Raw genomic sequence first — 27,620 nt, forward strand, 5'->3', positions numbered from 1 at the left:
ACTGGCTACCTGAGACTGGGGCGTGGGGTGGCCTTCCCCTTCGGCTGCAGGTAGTGTCCTCAAGGGCAGGAATGCCCGGTGCAGTGGACCAAGTGACTGCCAAGTTGTGTGACTGGGTGCCAGGGCCCAGGGTCCGTGCTCACCCATCCCTGCCTGCGTCGCAGGGGGCTGTGGAGGGCGCTGCGGGCTCCTTGGGGCGCTGGCTCCTGCAGGGCTGAAGACACTCACGGGGGATGGGGACAGACTCCCTGTCAGCTTTACTGCGCAACCAGGGTTTCCCCCTTTCCCTCCAGGTGTCCTGTCCCACCGAGTTTGTCCCCCTCTCCCCCGCCCCCCGCACCTGTTGGAGCCCTGGGTGCCCCCAGAGGATGCCAACAGAAGCAGGGCTCCCTTTCCTGCTCACATGGCGTCTTGTTTGCCTGGTGTTGGGGCAAAGGTCTCTCTTGAACGGGCTCTGACAGTGGGAGCGTCGGATGGAGTCCTCCGTTAGCTGGAGGAGTGACTTAAAATAAAAGCCAGGAGCTTTTGAAAAGTCTGGCGGTGCTTTGAGAACGTCGTGTTCACTTCGCAACCACCTCCTGCATCTGGAAGATCCCATTTAGCTCCTGTGGCAGCAGGGCCGGAACTGCTTGTGGTCTTGCTGTTGTAAGAAAATCGGAAGATCTGTGGTAAAGATACCCTGAATTTGTAGGGGGCCTTCCTACAAGAACCGACGGTGCTCACGCTCCCCCCTGCAACAGTCGGCTAGCCTTTCTGGAAGGAAGGTGACGACGGTCAGGTGTGCGCTGCTGGTCAGGGGCTAGTCCTTCCTGCCAACTCAGGCCGGCGGGTTAGAGCTTGCAGGGACCTCGGCCCTCCCTCCCAGCGGCCGGGACCAGACTCCGGGGTGCCTGCTCCACTGGCTGCAGGGCCCCACAGTGCTTCTGTGGCTCCTACCTTTTAGTTACTAGAGCGTTCTCCAGAAGGCACAAATAAGGCATTTGCATAAGCGTAACTACAAATAAGGGAGGACTGCGGGTGGTTGAAGCCAGGGCTCCCCCAGGGCCACAGGGCCTGCTTGCTGGTTTCTGCCACTGAGCCAGCTGCCCTGGGGTGGCTGTGCTCCCAGCTGCCGCATCAGAGCTTGTCTGTTCTGGAACATGCTGGGGATGGGGGGTTGGGAGTGCTGAGCCTGGGGGGACCGCGAGGCTTCAGCAGATTTTGGACACCATGTGTGTACGGCCAGGGACAGTTCACACCTGAGCTGGAAGGCTGGAGAGGCGGGGCAGGCCTCTAAAGCTCTGCCCTCACATGGGTGCCTCCCCTGGAAGGGGCTGACCCTGCAGGCACCCCGAGGCTCCCTCCCAGGCCGGCACTATTTGCTGGGTGACCTCGGGAGTTCTTTCCAACTTCGTAAAGCCACTGGGAGGAGCCTGTTTGGCAGGAGGAGAGTCCTGTAGAGGCGTGTCTGGAGCTGGAGGGTGAAGAGGGAGGGGTCACAGGTACTTCCTGGTGGGTGGGGGGGCTCTGCTCTTCTAGAGCTCAGCCTCTCCCTTCCAGGGACAGTGCTCCCTCTGTGGGCATTTTATGAGGATGACTTTTTTCTTCCCACGTCACTTTTCAAGCCTCCCTTGCTTGTTCTGCTGTGTCCCTTTTCCTGAATCTAGTCCTCGGATGGCAGCTGCCCTTGGGACCCAGAGGAGATCCTGAACTCAGAGGCTTTTCTGGAGTCCACAGCCAGCTCACTCTTGGGAGTGGACACTCCCCAGCTCCAGCAGTGCCTGGAGTCAGAGAAGAGGAGTTAGGAGCGCCCAGAACCAGTTCGGGGAGCTGAGGGAGAGAGGAGGGTGGGGGATCGCCCTGGGAAGAACCAGAGACTCCACGTGGGTGTCTGAGTTCAGAGACTTAGGGCAGGTGTGAGCACAGGGCAGTGTGCCCAACTGAGAAAGGCAGCTCCCGGGGACTCTGACCGTCTGTCTTCCCTAGAGAAGCCTGTAAAGGCTGGTGCTCTGTGTTCCTGGGGTCAGGAAAGCCCTGCAGGAAATGAGTAGCAGGCCCGAGGCGTCTTGGGAGGTGGCTAGGGCTGCCCCTGTCTTTGCCGGAGCCGGAGCCGGAACCGGCTCCAACTGAGGACCTCTCCAGGGGACTCACCCACAGTTTTTCCTTCCTGGCATCTGGTGAGTGTGGAGCGGGGAGGAGGGGCGGGAGCTGGCCGCAGAGAGTCAGGCCGGGCCCTTCTGTTGGGATGGTGCCGCTGGGTGACATTTAAAGCAGGGAAACCAACAAGAACTGTCTCTCAGAGGTCGTCTGCTCTGTTCAGAACCACCGACTCCATGGCTCTGGCATCACTTACTCCAGCCATTGCCAAGTCTCTTAGAGGGGTGAAAAAGTGACTCAGCCTTCTGGGGAATCCTCCCATGCCCTTGGACCTGCCACCCCCACCCCTTTCCTTCATGTCTTGGCGTATGTGTGTGAGACTGTCCCCAGCCAGCCAGCCCCAGGGCTCAGAAGTGGCAACCCCGCCCCCCATACACACCCCAGCGGCATTACCAGGTAGTCCAAACACCAGGTTGGGTTGTCTGTGCCTTTTCTTGCCCTCAAGACTCTTGTTCCTATAACAGGTTAGAAATATTCAGAGCTAGGGGCACCTGGGTGGCTCAAAGTGTCTGACTTTGATTTTGGCTCAGGTTGTGATCTCAGGATCGTGAGACTGAGCCCTGCGCCCCACTCTGCAATTAGGGAGGAGTCTGCTTGAGAGTCTCTCCTGCCCCCCCCCCCTCATGTGCATGCACGTGTGCTCTCTCTCTCTCTCAAAGAAATAAATGAATAAATACAATCTTAGAAAGAAAAAGGAAACAGAAATATCAGATGTAGCGACTCCCCTGACAAAAAGTTTAGCCAGATGCGGGGAGTGGGGAGCTTGAGGTCGGGTTGCCCAGTGTGTCTGCTGGCTCTCCAGCCTCAGGTGGCATGAGGAGGGGGCCAGAGCCTGGCCATTAACTCTGGGGCCTTTGGTGCCAGGAGACAAACACTGGAGATTTCCATCAGCTTCTCGGGGGTGCCAGGTGCCTCCGAAAGGAAAGGTCAACAACCAGCTGGGAGTGATATTTGCTTTGGAAATGCTGGGTCTTCCAGTAGACCGAGGATACCCAGGAGGGTGGGGGTGAGAGTTCAGAGCTGGGAGTGTGCTTTGGGGGGCCCTGAGGAGCCCCCTCCCTCCTTTCCATCCTCTTCCACTGCCCCCCCACCCCCTTTGCCTTCTCTGGCTGCCCAGAACTCATGTGTGTGTGTCACCGTGCAGGACAGGGAAGGGGCTGGGGCTGAGAGCCGATGCTGCCCTGATGAGCCTGCAGTCTTGGGCAGGCTGTTACACCCTTGGGCCTCGGCTCCAAGTGGGTGGAAGGCCCGTGTCTGTTGTCCCAGCTGGACATGCCAGGAGCAGTGGGGGCGGGGGCTCCTCTGTGGCTCCAGGGGATCAGCCATCCTTGTCAACTTGGATGTCCTTTCTTTTTTGCTCCTTCCCGGGTTTTTTTCCTCCCCTTTGTCTCCCCTGGTCTGTCCCTGCCTGTCCTCAGAGCCCCCAGGGGCTCCCACAGATGACCCTCTCAGCAGCTGTCCCCAAGGCAGGAGGAGCTCTGGCACCCTGGCTCTCCTTCCTGCTCCCTCGCGCTGGGGAGGCTGCCAGCCATGTCCGGGACGAGCCCTCCACCCACCCAGCTGACCCTTGGGACTGTCCCCACAATGGACCTATTCTCGTAGGCTCTGCCAGGCGCTTGGGGCCTGGCGTCTGTCCCTCCCTGATTCTCGCTGCCGCTCCCACCTTAGGAGCTGCCAGTGCAGGCTGGGGGAGCTGCAGGGGGGTCCAAGCCTTGAGCGTCTGCCGGGTTTGCTCTCCAGGGAGGACAGGCACGATGACCCACCGCCCGTCGCTGGAGCTGTGGCAGTCCAAGGCCGTGTCCATGCGTGAGCGGCTGGGCATCGGGGATCAGCCCAACGACTCCTACTGCTACAACTCGGCCAAAAACAGCACCGTGCTCCAGGGCATCACCTTCGGGGGCATCCCCACCGTCCTGCTCATCGACGTCAGCTGCTTCCTGGTGAGACCCCTCCTGAATCATGTCCTCCCCCTCACCCCACCATCCCCGGGCCTTCTGGGGAAGTCAGGTGAGGAGCCAGGCATACCTGAGTGTAAATGCCAACTCTGCTGCTTTCCTGCTGTCACTGTGTGTGTCACTGCTCATATGGGCTTCAGGCTTCTGCTCTGTAAAATGGAGCTCATAATTCCTACCCCTGGGATTTTCAGAGATCAAACTGTGCTAAAGGGCCCACTTAGCTGTCTCTTTGATGATGAGCATGACCGCGGAGTTGGCCTGTCATGTCATGGGCTAGTGGGAAGGGTGCAGTCCGCAGGGACAGGAGGTATGAATGGAAGGTGTGGGCTTGAATTAGAGCATCCCACACCTCCCGGCTTAGAAATGTAACCTTCTGTCCCCCCTGGGTCCTGGGCATTTGGAGGGATCAGACGTAGAGAATAGGACAGACCTCGGAAGAGGCCCACCTTACTCAGAGCTGATCCACTCAGTGGCCTCTCTTTAGTGTAGACCTCCTTGTTCCCGAACACCCCCCCTAGTTGGAAGTACACTATTTTTCTCCCCTGTGCTGACTCGCCTTTGGCCAGGTGGGAGGTAGTGGGGTAAGGCCACCTTCCTTTGCCTGCCTGTGGCTGGCCCATGTCCTGATGCCTTCTCCCCATGGGTAACACACATCAGCTGAGTAAATGGGGTGGGATGGGGGTGGAGGGTATAGATGCCCTGCTTTGGGCCAGAGGCTGGGCTTGGGCAGGCCTGAGAAATGGGACTGGCATGGCAGGAGGGCCCTAGGCCCAGATTGAGAGAAAGAGGCAGGTATAAATATAAGTAGCTAGTGGAAAATTATTCCTGGGAAGGAAGAGGGAGTTCTACCCAGGATTCAGATGTCCATGGTGGCTACACTGTGGCGCTTTGTGGGCTGCTGTGGGAACCCGCATGCCACTCATCTTGTGTCTGTGAGAAAGGATTCTTGTCTTGGAGCAGAAACCCACTTGTAGGTTGAGGACACGGGCACCTACAGCAGCCTCAGTGGGTAGGGGCAGCAGAGGAGCGGGGTGGTGGTCTAGAGGATTGCTGGGATTACTGGAGGAGGGGCCCAGGAGAGCGTGGGCGTGGGCCGAGGTGGGTGGTCTGGAGGAAGAGGTGGTCGAGGCTGCAGCGGGGTTGGCTGAAGAGAGAGTCACTCTCCAGGGCACTATGCTGGCGGGGGTGGGTGTTCATCACTGGATATTCTGGGGTACACTTGGGAACTGGCAAACATGAGTGCGTGGGAGGTGTCCACACCCCGAGAAGGAGCAGCAGGGCAGGAGGGCAGGCAGGTTTACCCCAAGACATGAGTCACCTGCTTCTGGAAACATCACTAACTTCCCCACCCATCTTGAGGGCATTCCTCAGGGAACAGGAACGCAGTCCCTCTGGGGTTCTGGCCTTCTGGATTCCCTTGAGGGACACAAAAACCACACTGAAAAGCTCAGTTCCTGCCTGGGGACGTGGTGGGGATGTGCTAATGAGAAATGGCCTCTCTTAGGTCCCTGAATCTGGAAGGGAGGGAGCCTGTCTGGGGAGTGAGGAGAGGTGGGACCAGGGCTGAGGACCGGCCAGGCCAGGGCAGAGGTTTGGGGAGGGAGGAGAGATCTAGAATTTACAGAGTTTAGAGCTAAGGGAGGGTTAGATAGGCTAAAGGTCCCAGCTTGTGGAGGCCGAGCCCGCTGGACCTGGTGGTCCTTGGTGGGCTTCGCTCCACACTGGCATCCACAGGGTTTGCCTCCAGGACAACCAAACACCGAGTAAGGGTCTCACCACCTCTGGCTCTGCCTGGGGGGCGGGGGGGCGCTGCTCTGCTACCTTGTAATTAAAAATGCAAGTTTGTGTAAAGTGAAGAAGGAGGCTGGTCCCCAGGGCAGCTATGAGGCCAGATCTTGCCTTCCTGCTTGGGAGCAGCAGAAGGCTGATCAGGGCTGCGGAAGGTCGCGTCTGTTGATGCCGCCCTGAGAGCGAAGAACAGGGCAATGTGCTTGACAAGAAGAGCGCCAGGGCAAGCTTAGCGCAGCATGGGTGGCCTGCGACAGGCGCTAGCGAATGAGGTGAGCAGAGCATCCAACCATGCAGCTGTGTGGCCATGGGCAGCTCAGCACCCTCTCTGGGCCCTTCTAGCCCCATTGAGTTTAGGCAAGTCTCTAAGATCGCTGACTCTCTAATTAGAAGTCACCTGAGATGCTTGTCCTTGGTTTCTTTTCTCCTTTTAGTGTTTAATATTCGTGTTTTCCATCATAAGAAGGAAATTCTGGGATTATGGCCGTATTGCCCTGGTGTCAGAAGCAGACAGGTAACAAAGACACATCACCTCGAGAGTGTGTGTGTGTGTGTGTGTGTGTGTGTGTGTATGAGAGAGAGAGAGAGAGAGAGAGAGAGAGAGAGAGAGAGACTGGGACAGGCTGGCGGCCCACACGTGATGCTGACACTAGATTGCGCTCACTGAGTGAGCCAAGCCAGTGCCAGAAGTGCTGCCCTTGGGCCATGGCCTTGGCCTGGCCGTGGCTGGAACCTTGTTGGTTTCAGGCTCTGGAGGAGACCTGATTGCTTTCCGTATGTGGAGCTGTCAGTATTGCCTGCAAATGATGCCAGTTTTCTTTCTCACCTTGAATATTTTCAAGTGTCTCTTCTTTGAAATGTGCTACTTTGGGGTTGGGGAGGAGGCAAGAAGGGTTAGGAAGGGTGGTAGGGCCATAGGGAGAGGCCCTTGTCCTTGCTCCGGGTTGGTGTAGGCTGATGGCCCTCCCTAAGCCAGCATCAGGTGAGTCTGTGGCAGAATGGAGACCCCCTTGGCCGTACCTCTCCTGGCTCTGCTGGCTCTCGGCTCATGACCCCGGAAGGGGGTGTATTCTAGGTCTGCATACTGGTGTTTCCAACCCCAGCTGTTGTCACACAGCCCGGATCTTGTGTAAGATGCAGAATAGGAAGCCATCAGGGAAAGCCACGTGTGCCAGGTTGCTCCACCTGGGCCTCCTCTGGTGCTCACCCTGCGACACCTGCCACTTTTGCTCTAGGGGCTGCTGCCGTGTTGAAATGCATACTGTGTGGGAGGGACTGGGCCTGTAAAAGCACCTTCCTTCCTCAAAGCCTCAGTTCTGGCATTTGCAGAAGCAAATAAATAAAATACTTCTGTCCCTTGGGGTGCCTGGGTGGCTCAGTCGGTGAAGCATCTGCCTTCAGCTCAGGTCATGATCTTGGGGTCCTGAGATCGAGTCCCACGTTGGACTCCCTGCTCAGTGGGGAGTCTCCTTCTCCTTCTGCCCCTCCCCCTCCCCGTTTGTGCTCTCTCTCTCAAAGAAATAAATGAAATCTTTAAAACAAAATAGTTATGTCCCTTATAACCAGTGGAATTGTAGATTGGATAAAATACAGTCTTTGTTCTAAGTTTTGTTTAACACATTGAGAAATGTATTGCAGACATTGAACTCTGAAGACACTTTAGATAGATGCATTGGGGTGCTGAGGCCCCAGGGTGCAGGGCACAGAGACGATCTGCTGATGCCGACCCCTTGCCACTTGTCCCTTGTGATGTAGTGTTACATCCCTACATGTAGTGGTCATTGCCCTTGTCTGCATGTTTCACGAACTGTTACATTTTGTGCCAGACTTGGAGGAGTGCCAGTAGCTTTGGTCTGGAGCTCTAAGAGGTGGCAAGATACCTGACGTTGGACATCGGGTTTTGGACTTTTAAAAATAATTTCCTGTCACTCTTCCCTTTTGTGTTTCTAGTGAGTCCAGATTCCAGAGATTGTCATCGTCTTCCTTTTTCGGGCAACAAGATTTTGAAAGCGAGCTGGTTGGTATCTAAGGGGCAGGTGTGGCTCTGGCTGGGTGGGGGTGGGGGAGGGCAGCTGTGCACCTGTTGAGCGGCTGCTTCCGTACGCTGTGTCCTGAGTGGTGAGCGTTGATGAGAGCTCTTCCCTGTGCCACCTGGACTTGGGATGTCCTGCAGGGAAGATGCAGCTGGGGGTGTCCAGGGTGTGCGACAGGATCAACTCTCAGGCAGAGGGCTCCTGAATCCCTGTGGTCCCGGCGCCTGTTGCTGTGATCACACTCAGGGCCAAGTGGGACAGTTCTTTGTTGGCTTGCCTACTGGCTTGAGCTAGATGTAGGCAGGAGCCCATCACCCTGAACACGTGATGACCAAAAGTAGTGTGTCTCCAGCCAGGGGTGGAGGGACAGCCTGGCTTTAGGGAGTATTATGTGTAAGAGACACGACGGACAGTAGATGCTACAGGCACACTCTTCCTCCATATACACACCCTGGGGGGACTGTCTCACCCGTTTCCCTGCGTCTGCCCCATGTCTCAGCCAGTGATTTGGGATGTCCAGATAGCAACCCACAGCAGCTTCTCCACAGCTGCCCTGAGCTCTTTATTCAAGTTCAGGATTTGCCTCCGGAGCCTGTATGTTTCCACAGATTGTCAGAGCTTGAGAGGTTTTTACCAGAATTCCAGGCACAGGTGCGTGTCATAAATGGGAGCGTGGAGACTGTCACTTCGGGGACATGCGGTAGCTTGCTGAACTTAGGACAGAAGTAGTGCTTTTACACCACGGGAGGTCAGATGGTTGTTTAATATCGCGATCCCATCCACCTCCCAAAGACAAAGATGTTCAAGGCTCATCCCCCATCTCTGCATTTCCAGGGATGCTGCCCCTGGCTGACTGCTATCTTCCGCCTGCAGTGAGTACAGCTCGGGGAGCCCGTGTGAGTGGGGGCGTGTCTGTGTGTCTGTCTTTGTCTGGGTGGGTTTTCTGCGTGTTTGGTCAGCGAGGAAGAAAGAGCCAAAACGCCTGACTGCAAGATGAGGTCTCTTAGCTGCTTCTCAGCTCGGGCCCAAAGCAGTGTGGGGGGGCTGACATTAGGGGCGCCCAGACAGCACCTGCACAAGCTAACTAAAGGTGATTTTTTGGTGCTCTAGGCAAGGATGATGGGCACCCCCTCAAAGGAGGCTCTTCCGGGAAGGCTTCTGTATCTGATTTAGTGCATAGAGGAGAAAAGATGGTGCTTTAGTGCATTCACCTCATTGGGTTAAAGGTTGCCTTGTTTTTAAAATGGGAGGCCTGCAGAGAGAAATCCGATCAAGCTAGGATCAGCTGTGATCATAGGGAGCACCTTTCAGAGGTGCCAAGATACAAGAAGGACCCCTTAGGATTGGTGATGTCCGGCAGTTATGGGATGCTGGGTACCCTCACTCTGGGTCTCAGTTTCCACTATAAAAGGGGGCCCGGAATGACATGGTGGGAGAGGTGGATTTGCCACCCCACCCTTCTCTGCCACTGCAAAATTGTGCCACCAGGAGGCATTTCCTCCTGATGCTGGAAGTCACATATACTCTGCGCCAAAAGTCCATCACGTAGGGGAAAGAACCAGTAAGAAGAAATTTGAGGTCACCTGGAACCCTGCCCCCAAGAGATGCCCAGGGCCTGTTGTTTGGCTACTCTGTGGCCACACTGGGTGGGGCTCAGGCCACACCCCTGCCCCTGGGCTTGGACCGCACCCCCCAGAACCGGGTGGGGCAGTGCCAGACACTGACTCATCATTTCCATGGTAACCCACAAAGGCGGGTAGCAGATCTGCTCCGTGGCTGGTCTCTCCCTGCACCCTGTTTTCACTGTCCTGTGTCCCCTCCAGACCCCCCCACCTCATGGACATGAATTTTCATAAGGGGGGCTATAGCAGGGACCGCTGCGGATCCTGCTTTGTCACTGCAATGCTGTGTCAGCCGTATTTTCCCATCTCCACTCCCCATGTTTTTCTCGTCTTCTGTTCCTGTTGCAGAAAGGACAGCACTTGGACTTTTTTGAGGCTATGATTAAATTCTAACAGCTGCTCCCGGCCAACATTCCAACCGCCATTCAAAGGGTCCCCACAGGTTCCTTAGGATTGCCATTCCCAGCCAGATTGGGAAGTCAGAGGTGTGTCCCCAGAAACACCGTGGATGACAATTGCTCATTCATTGGTTTGAGTCTTCATCACTGCTTGTTCCCACCTTCTGGAAGCCGGACGCCCAGCGCACCTCCCTGTCAGGAGAGGGAAAGAAGGACATCCCTCTTCTGCCTTTGTGGCATGGAAGTCTGGCTGTCAGCCTCTAGAATTTTCCAGTCCCCAAGCTAGCTGAAGCTTCCAAATATGGCCCCCAGGAAAGGGTGGAGCCTCTGTGGGGCCCCCCCACCCTGCAGGACACAGGGAGAAGGGGGGCAGCAGGATGGCCCGAGCCCCGGAATGCTGGAAGTGCTGGCTCCCACTCTGCCTCAAAGCTTGCCCCGGGGGTGGGGAGCCCGGAGAAAGAGTGGGGGCTGTGAGCCTGGCAGAAGAGCCCCAGCAGCCCTGTTGTCAGTGGCTTTGTTTATTCCCAGCAGCAGGTAGGGGCTTCGGGGTAACTGAGCATCCACGTCCTGCCCCCGCACAGATGTCTCCAGAAACGGCAGCTCCCAGGGAGCCTGGTGTGGGGGTCCTCGGGGGGGCCAGGCTCAGGGGTCCCCATTCTAGCTCTGGCCTCACAAGTTGTGTGACTGGAAACTCGGGCTCTGCCTCTGTGTCCTCACCTCTAAAGTGGTGGGGGTGGGATTAGCACCTGCCTCCCTGCACGGTCCTGAGGACTAAGCGAGGTCACCTGAGGCCTGGCCTTTTACTGGCTGCTCACTGACATTCCATGTGCGTGTCTTGGCCAGCGATGACCAGATCCTGGAGTGGTGTGGGGAGGACGCCATCCACTACCTGTCCTTCCAGAGACACATCATCTTCCTGCTGGTGGTGGTCAGCTGCTTGTCCCTGTGCGTCATCCTGCCTGTCAACCTCTCGGGTGACTTGCTGGGTAATGACCCCTTGTCCTGTCTGACTTGGGCCCGGGCAAAGCTGCAGCCCCAGGGAACGGGGCTCAGTGAGGTAGAGCAGAACCCCAGGACTCCCGCTCAGAGTCAGACATGAGGAGTCCTTGGGGTGACTCTCAGAACGTCCCCTCTGTCTGAAGGTCTGGAGAAGAACCCACCCTCACCGGGGCCGAGAGCCAGGGCCCCCAATGTCCATTTGATTCTATCTAAGTAAGAGGAATAAAGCCCCAAGATATGTAGAATCAAGGGCTTTCGGAGAGTATTTTACACTGTCCAGCCCCCACCCAATCAGGAGGCCATAATTAGTGGATCTGGAAGATGTCTATGATGCTCAAAGTCAAAATCAGAGTGGAGAACAATGTTTCTAAGCAACTGTTGGAAGCCAGCTTCCAAAATGCCATCATGAATCCGCTGGGTTTTTTTCTTCTTATTTTTTAAACTAATCTTTTTTAAAAGATATTATTTATTTATTCATGAGAGACACACAGAGTGAGGCAGAGACATAGGCAGAGGGAGAAGCAAGCTCACTGAAGGGAAACCGTTGCCGGACTCAATCCTGGGACCCTGGGATCACGACCTGAGCCAAAGGCAGATGCTTAACCACTGAGCCACCCAGGTGTCCCTTAATTTAAAAGAAAAAAATTTTTTAAAGTAATCTATCCACCCACTGTGGGGCTCACACTCACGACCCCAAGATCAAGAGTCCCATGCTCTGCTGACTGAGCCAGCCAGATGCCCCAGGAACCCACTTCTATGCCCTGAGATTCCCAACTTGCTTTTGGGACCAGCTTATTATGATTTTAGATTTCTCAAGGAATGTCACAAGGATTTCAAAGCAGGAGGAATTCAAGTGTTGACTTACCCACGTGGTGGGTTGGGAAGTTGCTGGGTAGAGCAGAGGCCTTGTTTGGTGGAGCTCTGAGATGACCGGATGGATGGTCAGGTCCTCTGACTGGTCTGGGATCACACCCCTTGGCTTGCCATACCGCAACCCCTTCCCTAACCTGACCCTGGAACTACGTTATCTTGCTTCTCTGCAGATAAAGACCCTTACAGTTTTGGGAGGACCACAATAGCAAACCTGCAGACAGAGTGAGTGTGGGGAGGGGGCTGTGAGGGTGCTGATGGTGGGAGCAAGGGGAAAGTGGGTTCCAGAGCCTGGGCTTGGCCAGATAGCCCACTCGAGCAGGCTGATGTCCGAGGGTCCCTCCGCAGCCAGCACCTGTGGCCCGGCTGTGGGCACAGACATGGCCCAGGCAGCGACTCTTTTGCTGGGGGTCCTAGGAGATCCAGAGGGTCCTGTGGGGCAGGGTCCATCTGTCAGGATGATGCCCGCTCTACAGGAGCCGGGCCATGAGACCTCTGTTGGAGGCATCTGCTGGGATGGAGCCATTGGCCCCCAGCTCAGCACTGGGAGGGGTACCCAGCCTTGCACACCCACCCCAGCTCAGGAGCCCAGCCCTGATGGCAGCTAGTTTCCCCCCCCCCCAGCAATGACCTCCTCTGGCTGCACACCATCTTCGCTGTCCTTTACCTCATCCTCACCGTGGGCTTCATGCGGCATCACACCCAGTCCATCCTGTACAAGGAGGAGAGCCTGGTAAGCGAGGCTGGGGGTGCAGGTGGGAGCAAGAGCCGAGTGGTGCCCCAGGCCTACGGGCTGGGATCCAGGAGCAGTGATCTTCCAGAGAGGTCTCTGTGGAATCCAGTTGGCATGTTTGTACTCAAAGATGATGTTATGTTTTTTTAAAAATTTCTGATTATTTTAGACTGTGGATTTTTTCCCCTCTGTTTTGTCCACTAGCCCTTAAATTTGTGGGGTTTGGGCTTATAGTCACTGATTCTGAGTACCTTTTCAGAAGTTCGGATGGAGAGCCAGCAGCTCTCTGTCTTTGCAACCCACAGCTTGATGGGAGAGGAGGAGATTCTGTGAGTTGGTTCCAGGCCTGAGTCTTCCTCTGATCTGCTGTGTGACACCATTTGAGTCACTCACCCTCTCTGGGTTCCTTCTCCCTTTCTTGTCATGCAAGGGAGGCTCACAGAATTGCTTTGGAAGTGTATTCTTTGTACAGTCTGGAAGATGATGCTACGTGAATGACATCCATCAGGGCTCTCTCTCTGCCAGGCTGCAGGAGGAGAACACCTGAGCCTTCCGAGTTTTCACTGTTTTCTCTGGGGAGACTTGAACAGGGTGGGAAGGCTGGGCCCACCTGCAGACTGGCTTGCCCTGGTGACTTCTCTTCCTGGTGCGTTTCTCTGGCAGGTGCGGCGGACCCTGTTCATCACGGGCTTTCCCAAGGACACCAAAAAGGAGGCTGTGGAGAGCCACTTCCGGTGAGCAGGGCTGTGGCCCCTCTGGGTGGGACAAGTGCCTTAGGGCAGCACTCTGTCTTCTGCTTGGGCACCCAGAGACCTCAAGAGGGGCTTGGCCCTGCCACACAAGCATCGAATCGGTGCTGGTGTTGTAGAAGGGTTCTGGCCAGGTGGCCTGTCCTCTCTAAGCCACCACACTACGCCGTGTGACCACAGTAGCTGGAGTACAGGCCAGGGTGTAGGTGCAAATAAATGTCTTGAGAGCACATGGAAGATGATCTGGCCTGGGCTTCTCAGCATCAGCTGTGCTGAGCCTGATGCCCCAGACAGAGCTGGTCCCTGAAGGGGAAGGCCTGGGGCTGCTCATCTATCTACTCACAGGTGTCTCTTGAGTAAGCACCTGGGTCCGGAGCCCTGTCCTCATAGAGCTCACCATTCAGTGAGTCCAAGCTCTCCTGGTGGGACCTCCTTCCCGGGACAGTCCCTGCTGAGCACTTGCACCCAGGACTCCTGAAGGTGGAGGTGGGGGTGGGAGGAGGGTTTCAGATGGAGGAGGGAGGAAGGGTATGCAGGATGGAGCATCAGCAGTGGGGTGGGTGGGGCAGAGCAGGTGCCCCTGGACCCTGTGGGCTGCAGGCAAGGGCGCCGAGGCTTCTGTCTTCACTCCCCACCGGCGCAGCAGTCGCTACCCTGTAGTGCGGACTTGGGGTTGAGGAAGGTGTAACTTGGAGCTATTTGTGAAGAATGCTTGCTAAGCAGATGATGCGTATGCACAGTTATAATATGAATGTTTACAGTTTATTGACTAAATCCTCAGAAACTCCAAGTATTTTAGAAATATCCTTTTACATAAACGCCAGATACTGGCATGCTTTTTCTCTGTTCCTTGAAATGGCTCCCCAAGGTACCTGGCAGGCGATGTTTGGAAACAGTTGTTTTATTTAATGTATACCTTAAAGAAAAAAGCCCCCTCCTTCCCATACAGACTCTGGATCAGAGCCATCCCATTTGAGGGGGCAATTTTGATGCACACGACTGCAATCCCTGGGGATCGACCGACATGGGCATTTGTCTTGTGGCTGGGATGCTTACGCTGGGGTGCTGTTTAAATGAGTGACTGACTTATCTGTAGGTTTTGTCTCTCTCACTAAGATGTACCCAGAGTGGTTCCTGTCATGTAGTCAGTGGGGATTTTGTGTGTCTTGGGAGGGAACATCATGTGGTGGCTCCGGGCATGGGTCCTGGCACTGGGCTGCCTGGATTCATCAGGGCTCAGACAGTCACTAGCTGTGTGGCCTGGGGCACAAGTCATATAGCCTCTCTGACCTTTATTTTCCTCATCTGGAAAAGATAACTCTCATCTCAGATAACTCTCTTCCTTTGGGTGGGTGGAGGATGGTGCCAATGGTTCATCCCTTGTCAGAAGCGCCTGTTGATTTAAAGCCCAGAGAGTATAAACTTGTCACTTTCAGGCAATTACTTTCATGCTATTGGACGCCTGGGTGGCTTATCGGTTTAGCGCCTGCCTTCGGTTCAGGGCGTGATCCTGGGGTTCCGGGATCGAGTCCCACATCGGGCTCCCTGCAGGGAGCCTGCTTCTTCCTCTGCCTGTGTCTCTGCCTCTCTCTCATGAATAAATAAATAAAGTCTTTAAAAAATTACTTTCATGCTATTAAAAAAGGTCTCTTTGTATGAAATTTCAAAAATTTTTAAAATGCCTGGATGGCTCAGCAGTTGAGCATCTGCCTTTGGCTCAGGTCATGATCCCGGGGTCCTGGGATCAAGTCCCACATCAGGTTCCCCACAGGGAACCTCCTTCCCCCTCTGCCTGTGTCTCTGCCTCTCTCTCTGTGTCTCTCATAAACAAATAAATAAAGACTTTAAAAAAAAATTTCTGATCTGCAATCCCTGATAAAAGACATAGAGAAAAGAGGTCTCTGGTGGCACACAAGGTAGCCTTGGAGACTTGGGCATCTCTCCTGTCTGGGACGTTCTCTTTTCCAATGGCTGTCTTTGGGCACAGGGACGCATATCCCACATGTGAGGTGGTGGATGTCCAGCTGTGCTACAACGTGGCCAGGCTGATGTACCTGTGCAAGGAGAGGTAAGTGGGGGCTGGCAGGGAGTAGCCCGCTGGGTAGCAATTTTTTCCTGCACTGAGACCCCCCTTCCTGCTGGCTGCGGCTGGAGCCCTCAGTGGGGAAGGCAGGAGGGTGGCTCTGCCCTTTCTTGTTTAGAAAGCTGAACTCCTGGGTCTGGTGGGCACCGATGGTGGGAGGGTGAGTGTGGGGTGTGTGCTGCAGGATTAGCTGACATTTGCACCTGCCCCTCCACCCTACAGGAAGAAGGCTGAGAAGAGCCTGACCTATTACACCAACCTGCAGGCGAAGACAGGCCAGTGGACCCTTATCAACCCCAAGACCTGCGGCCAGTTCTGTTGCTGTGAAGTGCCGGGCTGTGAGTGGGTGAGGGCCCAGCCCTGCAGGAGCACACCGCAGGGTCCCCGACCTGCACCCAAGGCCGTGTTGTCACCAGGGCGTGTTTGTCCCCTGGCAGGAGGACGCCATCTCCTACTACACGCGCTTGAAGGACAGGCTGATGGAGAGGATCGCGGAGGAGGAATGCCGTGTCCAGGAGCAGCCCCTGGGGATGGCCTTCGTCACCTTCCAGGAGAAGTCCATGGCCATCTAGTGAGTATGACAGGGCGCGGGGGGCCCCCCTCCAGATGACTTGCTATCCCTGCTGGGGATGCATGGTACTGCTGAATCCGTCTCTAGGATTTGCCAGGGGGGCATTTCTGCCTCTTTCCCCAGATGTGGCTGGGGAGGCCACACTCCCTCTGTCATCGCAGCCCGAGTTTGTGTGACAGCTGGCCAGGGCTGATTCTTCTGAGCCCCTCTTGGGTTGATGTGGCCTCACCCTACCATTGGGCTCTCACTAGCCACCCTGGGGATCCCGTTGCTTTGTGTCCAGTGTTCTGTCCAGCGGGATAGATGCCGCCCTCCTTCAGATATCCTCTCTGGACCACAGATCTTCTTCTGTGCCTGGGCTTCCCATCTTCATACAAACACACAGACCCCTGGGCACTCGGGGCACTCCCTGCTGCAAAGCCGAGGCCTGGGGAGGGTTCCAGAGTGCATTTGGGCTCCCATAGCAGTCTCACATGGGTACTCGGTGTCATCTTGCCTTGGGAACAGCATGGCCTGGGGTTGGGAGAGGGCTGTGGAAAGCAGGTAGCCACATGGACACCCCTTCTCCTGCCTTCTCTGTGGGCAGCGCGGACCCAGGAACAGCCCCCTGGTGTGCCCTGCAGACCCTGCAGTGAGGTGGGAGCCAGAAGGGGGAGATGTCCGTATAGATAGAGGGTGTTCTGAGTCAGGAGTGGGGGACATGGAGAGGGTGGGGGTTGGGGTGGCCGTCCTAGCGAGGGATGCAGGGTGTCAGAGTGCAAGGGAGTGAGGGAAAGGGCGGTGAGGCCCTGGCCGGCTGCAGGGTGTGCCCACAGCTCCAGCGTGCTAGGCGGGCAGAGGGGATGGCCCAGGGAGGAGCGTTGGGTGAGGCTGTGCAACAGCGTAGGAGGCAGCATCAGACGGATGGAGCACAAACCCAAGTGGGAGAGCCTTGGTTTCTTTTTCCATAAAGCAGAAGTCCTCCCTGGCTTGCCGGGTTGTTCTGGGGCTCAGACGGAGTCCTCCCTGCAGTGTGCCAGGCACGATGTTTCTTAGCATCACCTGTAACAAACTAATAAGAAAGCCAAGGTCCTGTGCCCTGGGGCCCTGCTCTCACTGGGTATTGTCTCCCATGTATGTACGCGGTCCCCTCTGTGTCCGGGCCCTGGCCACCTCTGCTTTTCCTGGCAGCATCCTGAAAGACTTCAATGCCTGCAAGTGTCAGAGCTTGCGGTGCAAAGGGGAGCCCCAGCCATCTTCCTGCAGCAAAGAGCTCTGCACTTCCAAATGGACAGTGACTTTTGCCACCTACCCTGAGGACATCTGCTGGTGAGCCCCCAGGACAGGCGGGGGTGGGAGAGAGGCCCCAGGGCTGGTGGGGCTGCCCTGTCACCTGGAAGCACGAGCAGGATCTGGCAGTCAGGGAGGTCCGTAGGCGGCCCCTGCTCCTCTCCGAGCCTGGGCTGGTGGGGTGGGGCGGGGCATGATGTGTGTGTAGGGGGGTGTCCATGCCCCATGCTTTGCTCCAGTGAATCCAAAACATCCAAAATATTAGCATTTCAATGTGTGATCAGTTATTTTTTAGTTGTGATATTTCTCTTTTTCATACTCAGCATCTTTGAAATCCAGTGGGTATGTTACCTGGATTAGGACCAGCCCCGTGGCAATGCCCAGCAGCCAGGCGTGGCTCCTGGCCCTTGTCTCCCCACATGCAGCCTTAGGGCAGGTGTTGGCCTCCCCCTCCCCCGTCTAGCCTGGGAGATAGGCTGGCGAGCTGAGCTGTGTCCAAGGGGGCCATTGGCTAGACTTGAGCATGATGTGGGGGGTGAGGGCAGCCCCAGCAGAGGCCCCAGAGAGGCTGGCCTCAGTTTCTTCCTTACCCCTCCTCTGCTCTCCTCCTGGAGCAAGCCTTGGGTGCTTGTCTCCACTGGCTCTAGCTTGGCCTCTGAGGGTTCTGCACCTCACTTCACAGTGTTCATCAAACTCCGGTGGTTTGTTGTCTGTTCTCAGTGGGATGAGAGGCCAGGACAGGCTGTCTCTGTCTGTCCCTGGCCCTTACGTCCCCTGCCTGCCCTCCCTGCATCCAGCCCTTGCCCCTGCTGGGAAGAATGTGTCACCAGTCACCAAAAGTTGCAGATATAGCTGGGGAGTACCGCTCATAGCCTTGTTTTGTCTGCCTAGGTATTCATGGCATCTCTTTGGTGGGTTCTGGTCCCCAGGCTGTAACTGGGGAGCCATGTTAGCAGTGAACAGTCTCTTTTCCTTTGGAGAGACCCAAACTTGACATTACTGGACCTGAAGGTCAAGACAGAGCACTTGCCTGTACTCCTGAGGTCGAAATGAGACCCCAGCCAGAGCCCTCGGGCTGGTCTCCTGCCCTAAGTTTGACTTGTGGACCCACCAACTCTGGGGGTGGGTGCTTGGGAGATAAGCCTGCTGGCCATGACCTCCCCTCTGCAGGAAGAACCTCTCCATCCAGGGCTTCCGCTGGTGGTTCCAGTGGCTGGGCATCAACTTCACTCTCTTCGTGGGACTGTTTTTCCTGACCACGCCCTCCATCATCCTGTCCACCATAGACAAGTTCAATGTCACCAAACCCATCCATGAGCTGAACGTGAGTGAGCTTGATCCCAGAACTCTGAGATCATGACCTGAGCCACCTAGGTGCCCCCAAATGATTTTTTTTAAATCTTAGGTGAATCCAGAATAGCTAAATACTCCCTAAATTGGCATTTGCTTAAAAAGGTATTGTTTTCTCATAATTAGCTCTGCTGAAATATCATCCTAAATCTTTCTTATTTATTCCAATAAATAAGCGTTCAGTTAATCACACTCTGGGAAGGCACATGGGGCTGGAGGGCCTGAGGTCCTGGCCCTTGCTCTGCTGTTTGTTCCCTGCTGATGAATTCTGAGCCTCGATTTCCATCCGATAGCTGGACTGAAACACCTGCCATAGCATCCTCACAGGGCTGCTCATGAGCTAATATGTGGTTAAAGCTCTCTTACATGATTTGGTAAACAGATTTAATAAACAGGTTTATTAAGAGGTTAATAAACATCATTTAAAAATCTATAGTGTACATTAAGCAGTTTTATTTAGACTTAAAGCCTGTAAATGTTGTTCATGCCTTTGCCAATCTTTGGGTGTATGGTCAAGGCCTGTTCTTTGGAGGGTGGATCAGCTAAGTGGACCCCTCCTTTTCTGTTCTCCATAAGCCAGTTTTGTTTTGTTTTTTAAGATTTTATTTTTTATTTATTTGAGAGAGAGAGAGAGAGCACATACTCGAGCAAGGGGAGGGGCAGGCAGAGGGAGAAGCAGATCCCCTGCTGAGCAGGGAGTCCCACGTGGGGCTTGATCTCAGGACCCTGAGATCATGACCTGAGCCGAAGGCAGATGCTTCATTGACTGGGCCACCTAGATGCCCTAGTTTTTGTTTCTTAAATAAAGCGAGAATCTACAGATAACTTGCAGAGCCATTCTAAGTACAGAGCTCTCCTGAATCTCCAGTCACTTGGTCTTCTTCTTCTTTTTTTTTTTTTTTAATTTTTTTAAAAATTTATTTATGATAGTCACAGAGAGAGAGAGAGAGGCAGAGACATAGGTAGAGGGAGAAGCAGGCTCCATGCCCCGGGAGCCCGACGTGGGATTCGATCCGGGGTCTCCAGGATCGTGCCCTGGGCCAAAGGCAGGCGCCAAACTGCTGCACCACCCAGGGATCCCCCCTTGGTCTTCTATAGTTAATTTACTGTCATATAATTCAGTAACATTTTTATTTAATTTTATTTTTAAAATTTATTTTATTTTTTAAAAAGATTTTATTTATTTATTCATGAGAGACACACAGAGAGAGGCAGAGACATAGGCAGAAAGGGAGGCAGGCTCCCTGCGTGGGGAGCCTGATGTGGGACTCGATCCCAGGACCCTGGGATCACAATCTGAGCTGACAGCAGATGCTCAACCACTGAGCCACCCAGGCATCCCTTAGTAACATTTCTTTTAAAAGATTTATTTACTTGAGAGAAAGGGGGAGCACAGGGAGGAAGGGCAGAGGGAGAGAAAGAGAGAATCCCAAGCAGACTTCCTGTTGAGCATGGAGCGTGATGCAGGGCTCTATGTCATGACCCCGACATTGTGACCTGAGCCAAAATCAAGAGTCAGACGCCCAACTGACTGAGCCACCCAGTGCCTCTAATTCAGTAGCATTTTTAAGAAATTGGCCTTTATAGTCTTTCTGAAGTATGCAACTTAGTTTTCAAGAAATTTTCTCCCTTGGGCACCTGGGTGGCTCAGTTGGTGAAGCATCCATCTGTCTTTCTGCCTTCAGCTCAGGTCATGATCTCAGGGTCCTGGGATCGAGCCTCACGTTGGGCTCCCTGCTTAGTGGGGAGCCTGCTGCTCCTTCTGCCTCTCCTCCTGCTCTCTCTCTGCATCTCTTAGATAAAAAAGAAAAATCTTAAATAAAGGAATTTCCTCTCTTGTTATACTCACTTTATCAGGGAAAGTAGTAGTGGGTCAGCTTGTGTGATGACAGTCCTGAGTGCAGCAGGCGCACAAGGGATTGGGCCCCTATTGGGCCAGCGGTTGCTGAGCGGGTGGCTGCCCCAGGGAGGCCTGGCTTTGGTGTGTCCACCTCCTCCGGCATCTGTTATTAGGTTTGTATCAGGCGGCCGGGGGTGATCGATGTGGTCAGTAGGACACGTGCAAATGAGCCATATGTGAAGTTCCTTCCTTTGCTCCAAAGAGCTGTCTTCCTGCCAAGTGCCGTTACAGCCTTTTCAACCACTGCTCTGGAATACCTACCCTGTACCAGGCCCAGCATCAGCTCTGGGGGGGGGGGGGGCGCAGGCAGGACCAAGAGGTCCCCATGTGGCCATGCCCATGTCTCTCCTCTGTGGCCTTTGTTTTCCAGGACCCAGTAATCAGCCAGTTCTTCCCCACCCTCTTGCTGTGGTCCTTCTCTGCTCTGCTCCCCACCATCGTGTACTACTCTACACTGCTGGAGTCTCACTGGACCAAGTGAGTGATCAGGGGTATCCCTGGGGCCACCTGGGATACTTGGGGGCCCGGGGGACTCACCTGTGGCTTCCTGCAGGTCCGGAGAAAACCGCATCATGATGTCAAAGGTCTACATATTCTTAATCTTCATGGTGCTAATCCTGCCCTCCCTGGGCCTCACCAGGTACGCATCACCTCCACCTTGTGCTCCAGATTAGCATGGGGGCTAGATCTGAAGAGCTCTGTCCCCAGGAGAGGGGAGATAGTTTGGGGGGGTGTGCAAATCCCCATCACCCCACCTGGGGAGCTCTTGTGCGGGCTCCTTGATTTTTCTGGATATAGGGTCTTTTTTCCTTTAAAAGAAGCTTGAAAACAAAACTTAGCATGGACCTTCCGCTCAGGACAAGGACCATCTTTTAAGGGAAGGAGTCGGGATCCCTGGGTGGCGCAGCGGTTTGGTGCCTGCCTTTGGCCCAGGGCGCGATCCTGGAGACCCGGGATCAAATCCCACATCAGGCTCCCGGTGCATGGAGCCTGCTTCTCCCTCTGCCTGTGTCTCTGCCTCTCTCTCTCTCTCTCTGTGACTATCATAAATAAATAAAAATTAAAAAAAAAAAAAAAAAAAGGAAGGAGTCGCTGTCAAAGCTGCCCTGCTCGTTAAATGGAGCAAGTGGCATCTTAGACAAGAAATTCGGACCTGGAGTTTCCGCCTGATGTTCAGAGCAGAGAGGAATGAAAACATGCAGGCATCACGCAGAGCACTGGACATAAATTCTCATGGCGTTCATTTCTTTCTTTCTTCCAGTCTGGATTTTTTCTTCCGGTGGCTCTTTGACAAAACTTCCTCAGAAGCCTCCATCAGGCTGGAGTGAGTATCAGCCACCTTGTGTTTCAGAGCTGCATTCCAGGGGCACGTCCCCCCGGGGCTGGGCTGGGGCTGCAGGGGACAGTACTCTCCTCCTGGGGCCCCTGGGCCTGGCATTCCCACAGCGTCCCTCCCAGGCCGAGCAGAACCATCAGTGGGCACCGTGGAGCTGACCTGCTTTGCACTGCGTGTGCAGAAATGTGGTTCATCTTTGAGGCTGAAACTCCAGTAGTGGAGTCTTGTTCATTTTTTGAGACTTATTCCTGAGAACAGAGCCACTCGGGGAGGAGAGGAATCATTAGGCTCCCTGAGGGAGAGGGTGGTGGGGGAGAGGCTCCTAGGCCTCAGCTCACCACCACCCCCGCCCCGGTGGCCCCCCAGGTGTGTCTTCCTGCCTGACCAGGGAGCCTTCTTTGTGAACTACGTCATCGCCTCGGCCTTCATCGGCAATGGCATGGAGCTGCTGCGGCTGCCGGGCCCTGATCCTCTACACCTTCCGCATGATCATGGCCAAGACCGCGGCCGACCGCAGGAACATCAAGCAGGTACAGCGGCGCGGCGGGTATGGCTGGAGTGTAGACTCCCTCCCGGGACCCCAGCCTCTGCACTGTGGGGTTGCCCAGAGGCTGACCCCGAAGCTTAGGGTGGGGGGGTCACTGTGCCATTGGTCCTCAGCACCCTCAGCCTGGTTGAGCCTGAGGCAGAAAGGTTCCCAAGAGGTGGGGGGAGCTGTGTGCCTCCCATTTCCAGCGTCCTCGTCTGTGCCCTGGCTGCCTGGAGTGAGCTCCTTTCCCCTCTGCCCAGAACCAGGCCTTCCAGTTTGAGTTTGGAGCCATGTACGCGTGGATGCTGTGTGTCTTCACTGTCATCGTGGCCTACAGCATCACCTGCCCCATCATTGCGCCATTCGGTGAGTGGCTCCGGAGCAGCCCCGGGGGGATAGGGGGCTGATTCTCCCTCCATCCGTGGTCCCTGCAGCCAACCCTCCGGAACCACCTGGATTCTCAGTCCTAACACTCAATGCTGGCCTATGAAGCGGTCTCCTGCCCACGCCCTTCCAGTGTGGAAGCCCTCAGTATGACACTAGTGAGGAGTAGATGCAGGATTTGAACTGTTTGACTTTAGAGACCAAAGTCCTGCCACTAAAATAAGCATCAGGAACTCCAGAGAGATGGAAGATTCTGGAAGGAAACAGAACACCCAAGAGACTGTTGGCAGTGCCTGCTGAGGTTTAGGGGTGGGAGGAGGTTTCACTTGTCCCTGTATGTTCTTCAACTATTTAAAAAAGTGTATGGTAATAATCTTTAAAAACAAAATAATTTTTTAAAGAACATGACTTCATAGAGGAGGCTGCACCCCACCTTCTATGCTGCCCCTGGAGTAGGACTGTGGGGCATCTGCCGACTACTGGGTGTAATGGGTCAGCTTGGGTGGGGGAGGGAGGGAGAGCCGGAGCCTTGTGGGATGGTGGGGGGCTCGTGGGGGAGGTCCCAGAAATAGTTGAGTCTGAGCATCTGGGTGTAAAGTAGCTTCTTTCTGCAGAATGATCCTAGAATTTCTGTGTGCTACAGGGACAGGGACAGGGAGAGGACACCCGCAGCTGGGATGTGTGTTTAGCCCTCTTTGGGTTTCCTGCGGTGGGGCAGCAGAGCCAGTCCCAGGAGGAAGGAGGTGAAGGGGCCCTGGGGCCCAGCCGGGTTTGCCGCTCACAGCCCCATCCCTGCAGGCCTCATCTACATCCTGCTCAAACACATGGTGGACCGACACAACCTCTACTTTGCCTACCTCCCGGCCAAGCTGGAGAAGAGGATCCACTTGGCGGCTGTGAACCAGGCCTTGGCCGCCCCCATCTTGTGTCTCTTCTGGCTCTATTTCTTCTCCTTCTTGCGTCTGGGTGAGGGGCCCTCCCGGCCACGGTGGGGTGTGGGCTGGGGGCAGGAGGCAGCTCTGGAGGAGGCCTTCACAGCAGCTGGTCAGATCCCGCCCCTGGATGGCCAGTCAGAGGGTGGTGGCTGGGGGAGGGCCGGCTGACAGCTCGGCTCCAGAGCTGCCCCTGGTGACACGTTAGTGGAGAAGCTTCCAGAGAAGGCAGCCCCCTTATCAGCGCTGAGCCAGAGATGGGCACACTGGTCCAGGCTGCCCTTTGGGGTGTGGGTAGGCCTGGGTCCTCATAGCTTACATTCTTGTGCAAAGGAAAAATCAGAAGGGGTGTGACCATGCCCCGTCAGGTGGGGGAGCCCCACTCCTACCTCGCCCAGGGCACCAACCCAGCAAGGAAGTGGACAGGTGGATGTGGTGTCCCAGGCCCTGGAATCTGACTGGGGATGGAGGCAGCTGGTCCATGGGATCACCCTGGATACTCCTGGCTGGTACAGACACCCTCCCTGCAGTGGGAGAGGTCACAAACAGATCCTGCGCCACATGCAGCCCCTCTTCCCCCCTGGCAAGGCTGGCCTGTCTCTGTCCCCAGGTCTGAAGGCCCCCCTCACTGTGTTCACCTTCCTGGTCGTGCTGCTCACCATCCTGGTCTGCCTGGCCTACACCTGCTTTGGATGCTTCAAGCACCTGAGCCCTCACAACTACAAGGTGAAGGGAGCTGGGTCCCCCCATAGCCATTCACCCATGTGGCCCAGGGGAGAAGGTGGCAGGTCCGCTGCCCACCTCGTCACACGCCCTCTCCAGATTTTGTTTCCCCATGGGGCAGGCGCAGCAGTTGTGCCATGTGTCACCTCCCCACCCCTTCCCTGCTCCCCGGGAGGCCCACCCCCCAACCCTCTGCTGCCGGGAGCTTGGCGCCAGCTGGTACTGCCATCCTGAGTGTTAATAGTCTGTTTGTTTGGAGGGTGCTAGTGCAGGAAAATCGGTTTTGTTTCTCATCACAAATGTGTGCTGTTGTCTGCAGACAGAAGACTCAGGGGACAAAGGAAGTGAGGCAGAAGCCCCCAGGCCAGCACCCTTCACGGTACGTTCTGCTTCTTCCCTGAGCAACAAGCCTCAGTGGTTCCCAGGCTCCTGGTGAGACCGAAGTCCCTTGATCACGTGGCAGCCGTGGTCCTTTCGAGAAGGAATCCCTAGGCCCTCGGGATGCTTCACCTGCAGAGGTGAAGCCGCGTTCCTTTGGCCAAGATGCTGCCCCATCCCCTGGTTTCAGTTCTGGGCCCTTGTTTGTTCTCTGCAGGTTGAATGCCTGCGGGGTGAGGCCCCCACGGTACCTGACAGGGCCAGGCCTGGGCCAGAGACCCAGGTCACAGCACCCTTCTGTCCAGCCCCCGCCCCCCCCCCCAGGTCAGGCATTCTTAGGGGTGTCTGTCCTTGGTCCAGCCCCAGAGAAGGTTTTAAAGAAGATTCATTCCCTGGAGGCACACCTGCCCCTGCAGACAAGGGAGGAGGCATGGCAGGTGGATGGCCCAAATCCCCTTCTTAGCCTGGCTCTGGGGAGGAGTAGCGGGAGTGGGGTGGAGGACTGGGTCTGAAATCTCATGCCTGGCCCTGCTCCAAGCACTCAGACCCCCATTTTCTGGCAGCCCTATGTGCCCCGGATTCTGAATGGCTTGTCCTCGGAGAGAACAGCCCTGTCCCCACAGCAGCAGCAGACCTACGGCGCCATCCACAGCATCAGCGGGACTGTCCCAGGGCAGTGCCCGGCCCAGGGCCCTGGGGACAGTGACAGCGAGCCGCCTGTCTACCAGGAGGCCTGAGGGCGGCCAGGCCAGGCTCCGAGCCGGGAGAGGAGACCCAGGTGGGAAAGCAGCCAAGCCCAGGATTACGTTCCACCTGTTTTAAGCACAACTGCTCCCCAAGGATGGAACTGGAAAGGTGCTCCTGCCCTTGGCTGAGGAAGATAGGCTGGGACTCCCATGGGGTGGTGAGCAGCGGCCTTCCCGGCCACAGCAGCAAGGAGGGGGTCATGCAGCCCTGTCCTCCGACCTGCTTGCCAGAGGCCTGCTCCCTTCTATGTCTCCCTCCTGCACAAACGTCCAGTTCTGTGGCTGGGACAACTTCCCTGGGGATTTTTAGCAAAATCACGTGTTGGAATTACACCCGTAGCCCCAGCTGCTGTGGTGACCAGATCAGGTACGAGGGAGAATGGAGCAGTGGAGGGGCCCCCCTTGGAGGCCCCAGACGCTGCCCACCCAGCTCCAGGCACACACTCAACTAGCTGATAACCAAAGAGCCTGCGGTGGAGCCAGGCCGGAGATGGGGTCCAGATGATGGTCAGGGTCCATTCCAGCCCTCCTCTGCCGATCCCGGGCACCCACTGTGGGAACAGGAAGGTGATGGGCCCGTCTGGGGGGCCCCACACCCCTCCTGGCTGCACGCGGCCCTCCATGCCTACCTGGTGGCTCCTTTTGTATCATGTTGCCAGTGACACTGGCTGGATCAGGGTCACCCTGTGGCAGGTAGGGACAATGAGGACCACTAATGAAGTGCCTAACCAGCCAGACTGGTGAGATCCACCCTCTCTTGCCTCTGCAGGGCTGCATATGCCTGCTCCCTCCAAGGTTGGGGTGGCCTCCTAGAGCAGAGCCAGGGGAACAGGTCAGGAAAGGGGGAGAAAGAGGGGGTATCTGTGCCTAGCTGGGCCATGTACCACCCTTAGGCTGTGACCCCAGCTGGAAGGGCAGGTGGCCCCTTCCTTTCTTTTCCTGCAAGGATGGGGACTGGGATGCAGTTCTGGGCATTTGCAGGAAAAGCAGCCTCCTGCTGCCTCCAGGGAATGCCAGAGGCACAGGTAGCAGTGCGTGTGGGGGGCCCACCCTGTAGGGACCCAGTGGTGTGTGGTTCAGGGCCCTGCGATCCCGCCCCAGTGTCGCCCAGCCTCAGGCCCTGCTCCATGCTCTGAGGTGCCCAGGACACCGGGAGGGGGTACAGTGGCATCTTGGTGCTCTGTGGGCCTGTCTTGCCCTTCTAGGAAAGGGTTGGGCAGGGCGGCCCCCTCCTCAACCCAGACTGCAGACCTGTCAGCTCCACTGGGAGGGGGACCCCACGTGGGCTTGTGGCATGCATATGTCACCTGGTCCCAGCCACTTTTAGGAATAAAATCATTTATCATTATTGATTGTGTGTGTGGGAGCACTGGTGCTGGCAGTGAGCATGGGGTCCAGGCATGGGCAGGGGACAGGCATGGGGGTGTACATCTTTGCCAAGAGAACACTGGGAGCCTCCCTGCTCCTTGGGAGCCGGCGCCGGGAGGCGGGGTGTGGGGGCTTCCAGGTAAAGGGGCAGACGTTGTTGGCCAGGGAGCCCCAGGGTGACAGCCAGTCCCCATGGGCATCAGCGTAGCTCCAGAAGCCCCACGAACTTGCGGATGTCCTGTGCCAGCAGCTCTGGCTCCTCAAATGCGGCAAAGTGGCCCCCACGGGCCATGTAGGAGTAGGAGATGAGTTTTGGATACTTGGCCTTCACCCACTTTTCTGGCACGTGCATTAACTCACAAGGGAAGGCAGCAAAGCCTGTGGGCACGTAGACCTTCATCCTAGAAGGGGCAGAGGTCCCAGTGAGGGGTGAGGTGGCCTCCTGGTCCCCGTCTTTGCCCCGTAGCAGGGGTTCCAGGATGGGGTGGGGGTCTGTTCACCAGCCACAGGAAGCCGTAAGGAGGAGGACAGACCCAGGGCTCTAACCGCTCCCTCCAATCCAACCACTGGGGGCCTTCTTCTCTGGAGAACATGGCTGAGTGGGACGGGGCAGCTTCTCACACCCCCAGCCAGCTCCTCTTTGCTGCCCCCGAAGAGTCTGGAAGCCTCAGAACCGTCACTGCTAGCCGGGCCAGCATCCTGGTGGTCTGCGGCCAGCTTGCTTTCCCTCTGTGAGCTCATTACATCGTGTCCTCATCCCAGGCACCT

At 56.0% G+C, this 27,620-nt stretch overlaps 2 protein-coding genes and 1 long non-coding RNA gene across 4 annotated transcripts in view; 1 reads left to right on the plus strand and 2 right to left on the minus strand.

Moving 5' to 3' along the window:
* The first annotated feature begins 1,750 nt into the window (after positions 1-1,750).
* On the plus strand, positions 1,751-26,832 carry TMEM63A (transmembrane protein 63A). The gene is given in 24 exon segments (XM_025430678.3): positions 1,751-2,156; positions 3,877-4,076; positions 6,314-6,393; positions 7,830-7,896; positions 8,747-8,784; positions 10,776-10,918; positions 11,975-12,026; positions 12,426-12,534; positions 13,198-13,268; positions 15,271-15,351; positions 15,589-15,712; positions 15,804-15,937; positions 17,108-17,245; positions 18,377-18,530; positions 20,827-20,933; positions 21,010-21,096; positions 21,718-21,780; positions 22,159-22,255; positions 22,257-22,322; positions 22,582-22,687; positions 23,504-23,671; positions 24,248-24,363; positions 24,680-24,739; positions 25,302-26,832. Coding segments are annotated over 23 exon segments (2,421 nt in total). The 5' UTR covers positions 1,751-2,156; positions 3,877-3,890; the 3' UTR covers positions 25,476-26,832.
* LOC118355171 (uncharacterized) lies at positions 2,530-6,318 on the minus strand. Its single transcript, XR_004817090.2, has 3 exons — positions 5,913-6,318; positions 4,162-4,240; positions 2,530-2,591 (listed from the first exon to the last, which is right to left on the minus strand). It is a non-coding gene; the product is annotated as an uncharacterized LOC118355171 (long non-coding RNA).
* Positions 26,806-27,620, minus strand: part of EPHX1 (epoxide hydrolase 1) — a 35,196-nt gene continuing 34,381 nt past the window's right edge. For both annotated transcript variants that reach the window (XM_025430681.3, XM_049112467.1), the window contains one exon: positions 26,806-27,253. In XM_025430681.3, the coding sequence (XP_025286466.1) occupies positions 27,052-27,253 (202 nt within the window). In that variant the 3' untranslated portion in view covers positions 26,806-27,051. The remainder of the gene's footprint in view (positions 27,254-27,620) is intronic.

This window comes from Canis lupus, chromosome 7 (genome assembly GCF_003254725.2).
Source record: "Canis lupus dingo isolate Sandy chromosome 7, ASM325472v2, whole genome shotgun sequence".
Taxonomy (NCBI): domain Eukaryota; kingdom Metazoa; phylum Chordata; class Mammalia; order Carnivora; family Canidae; genus Canis; species Canis lupus.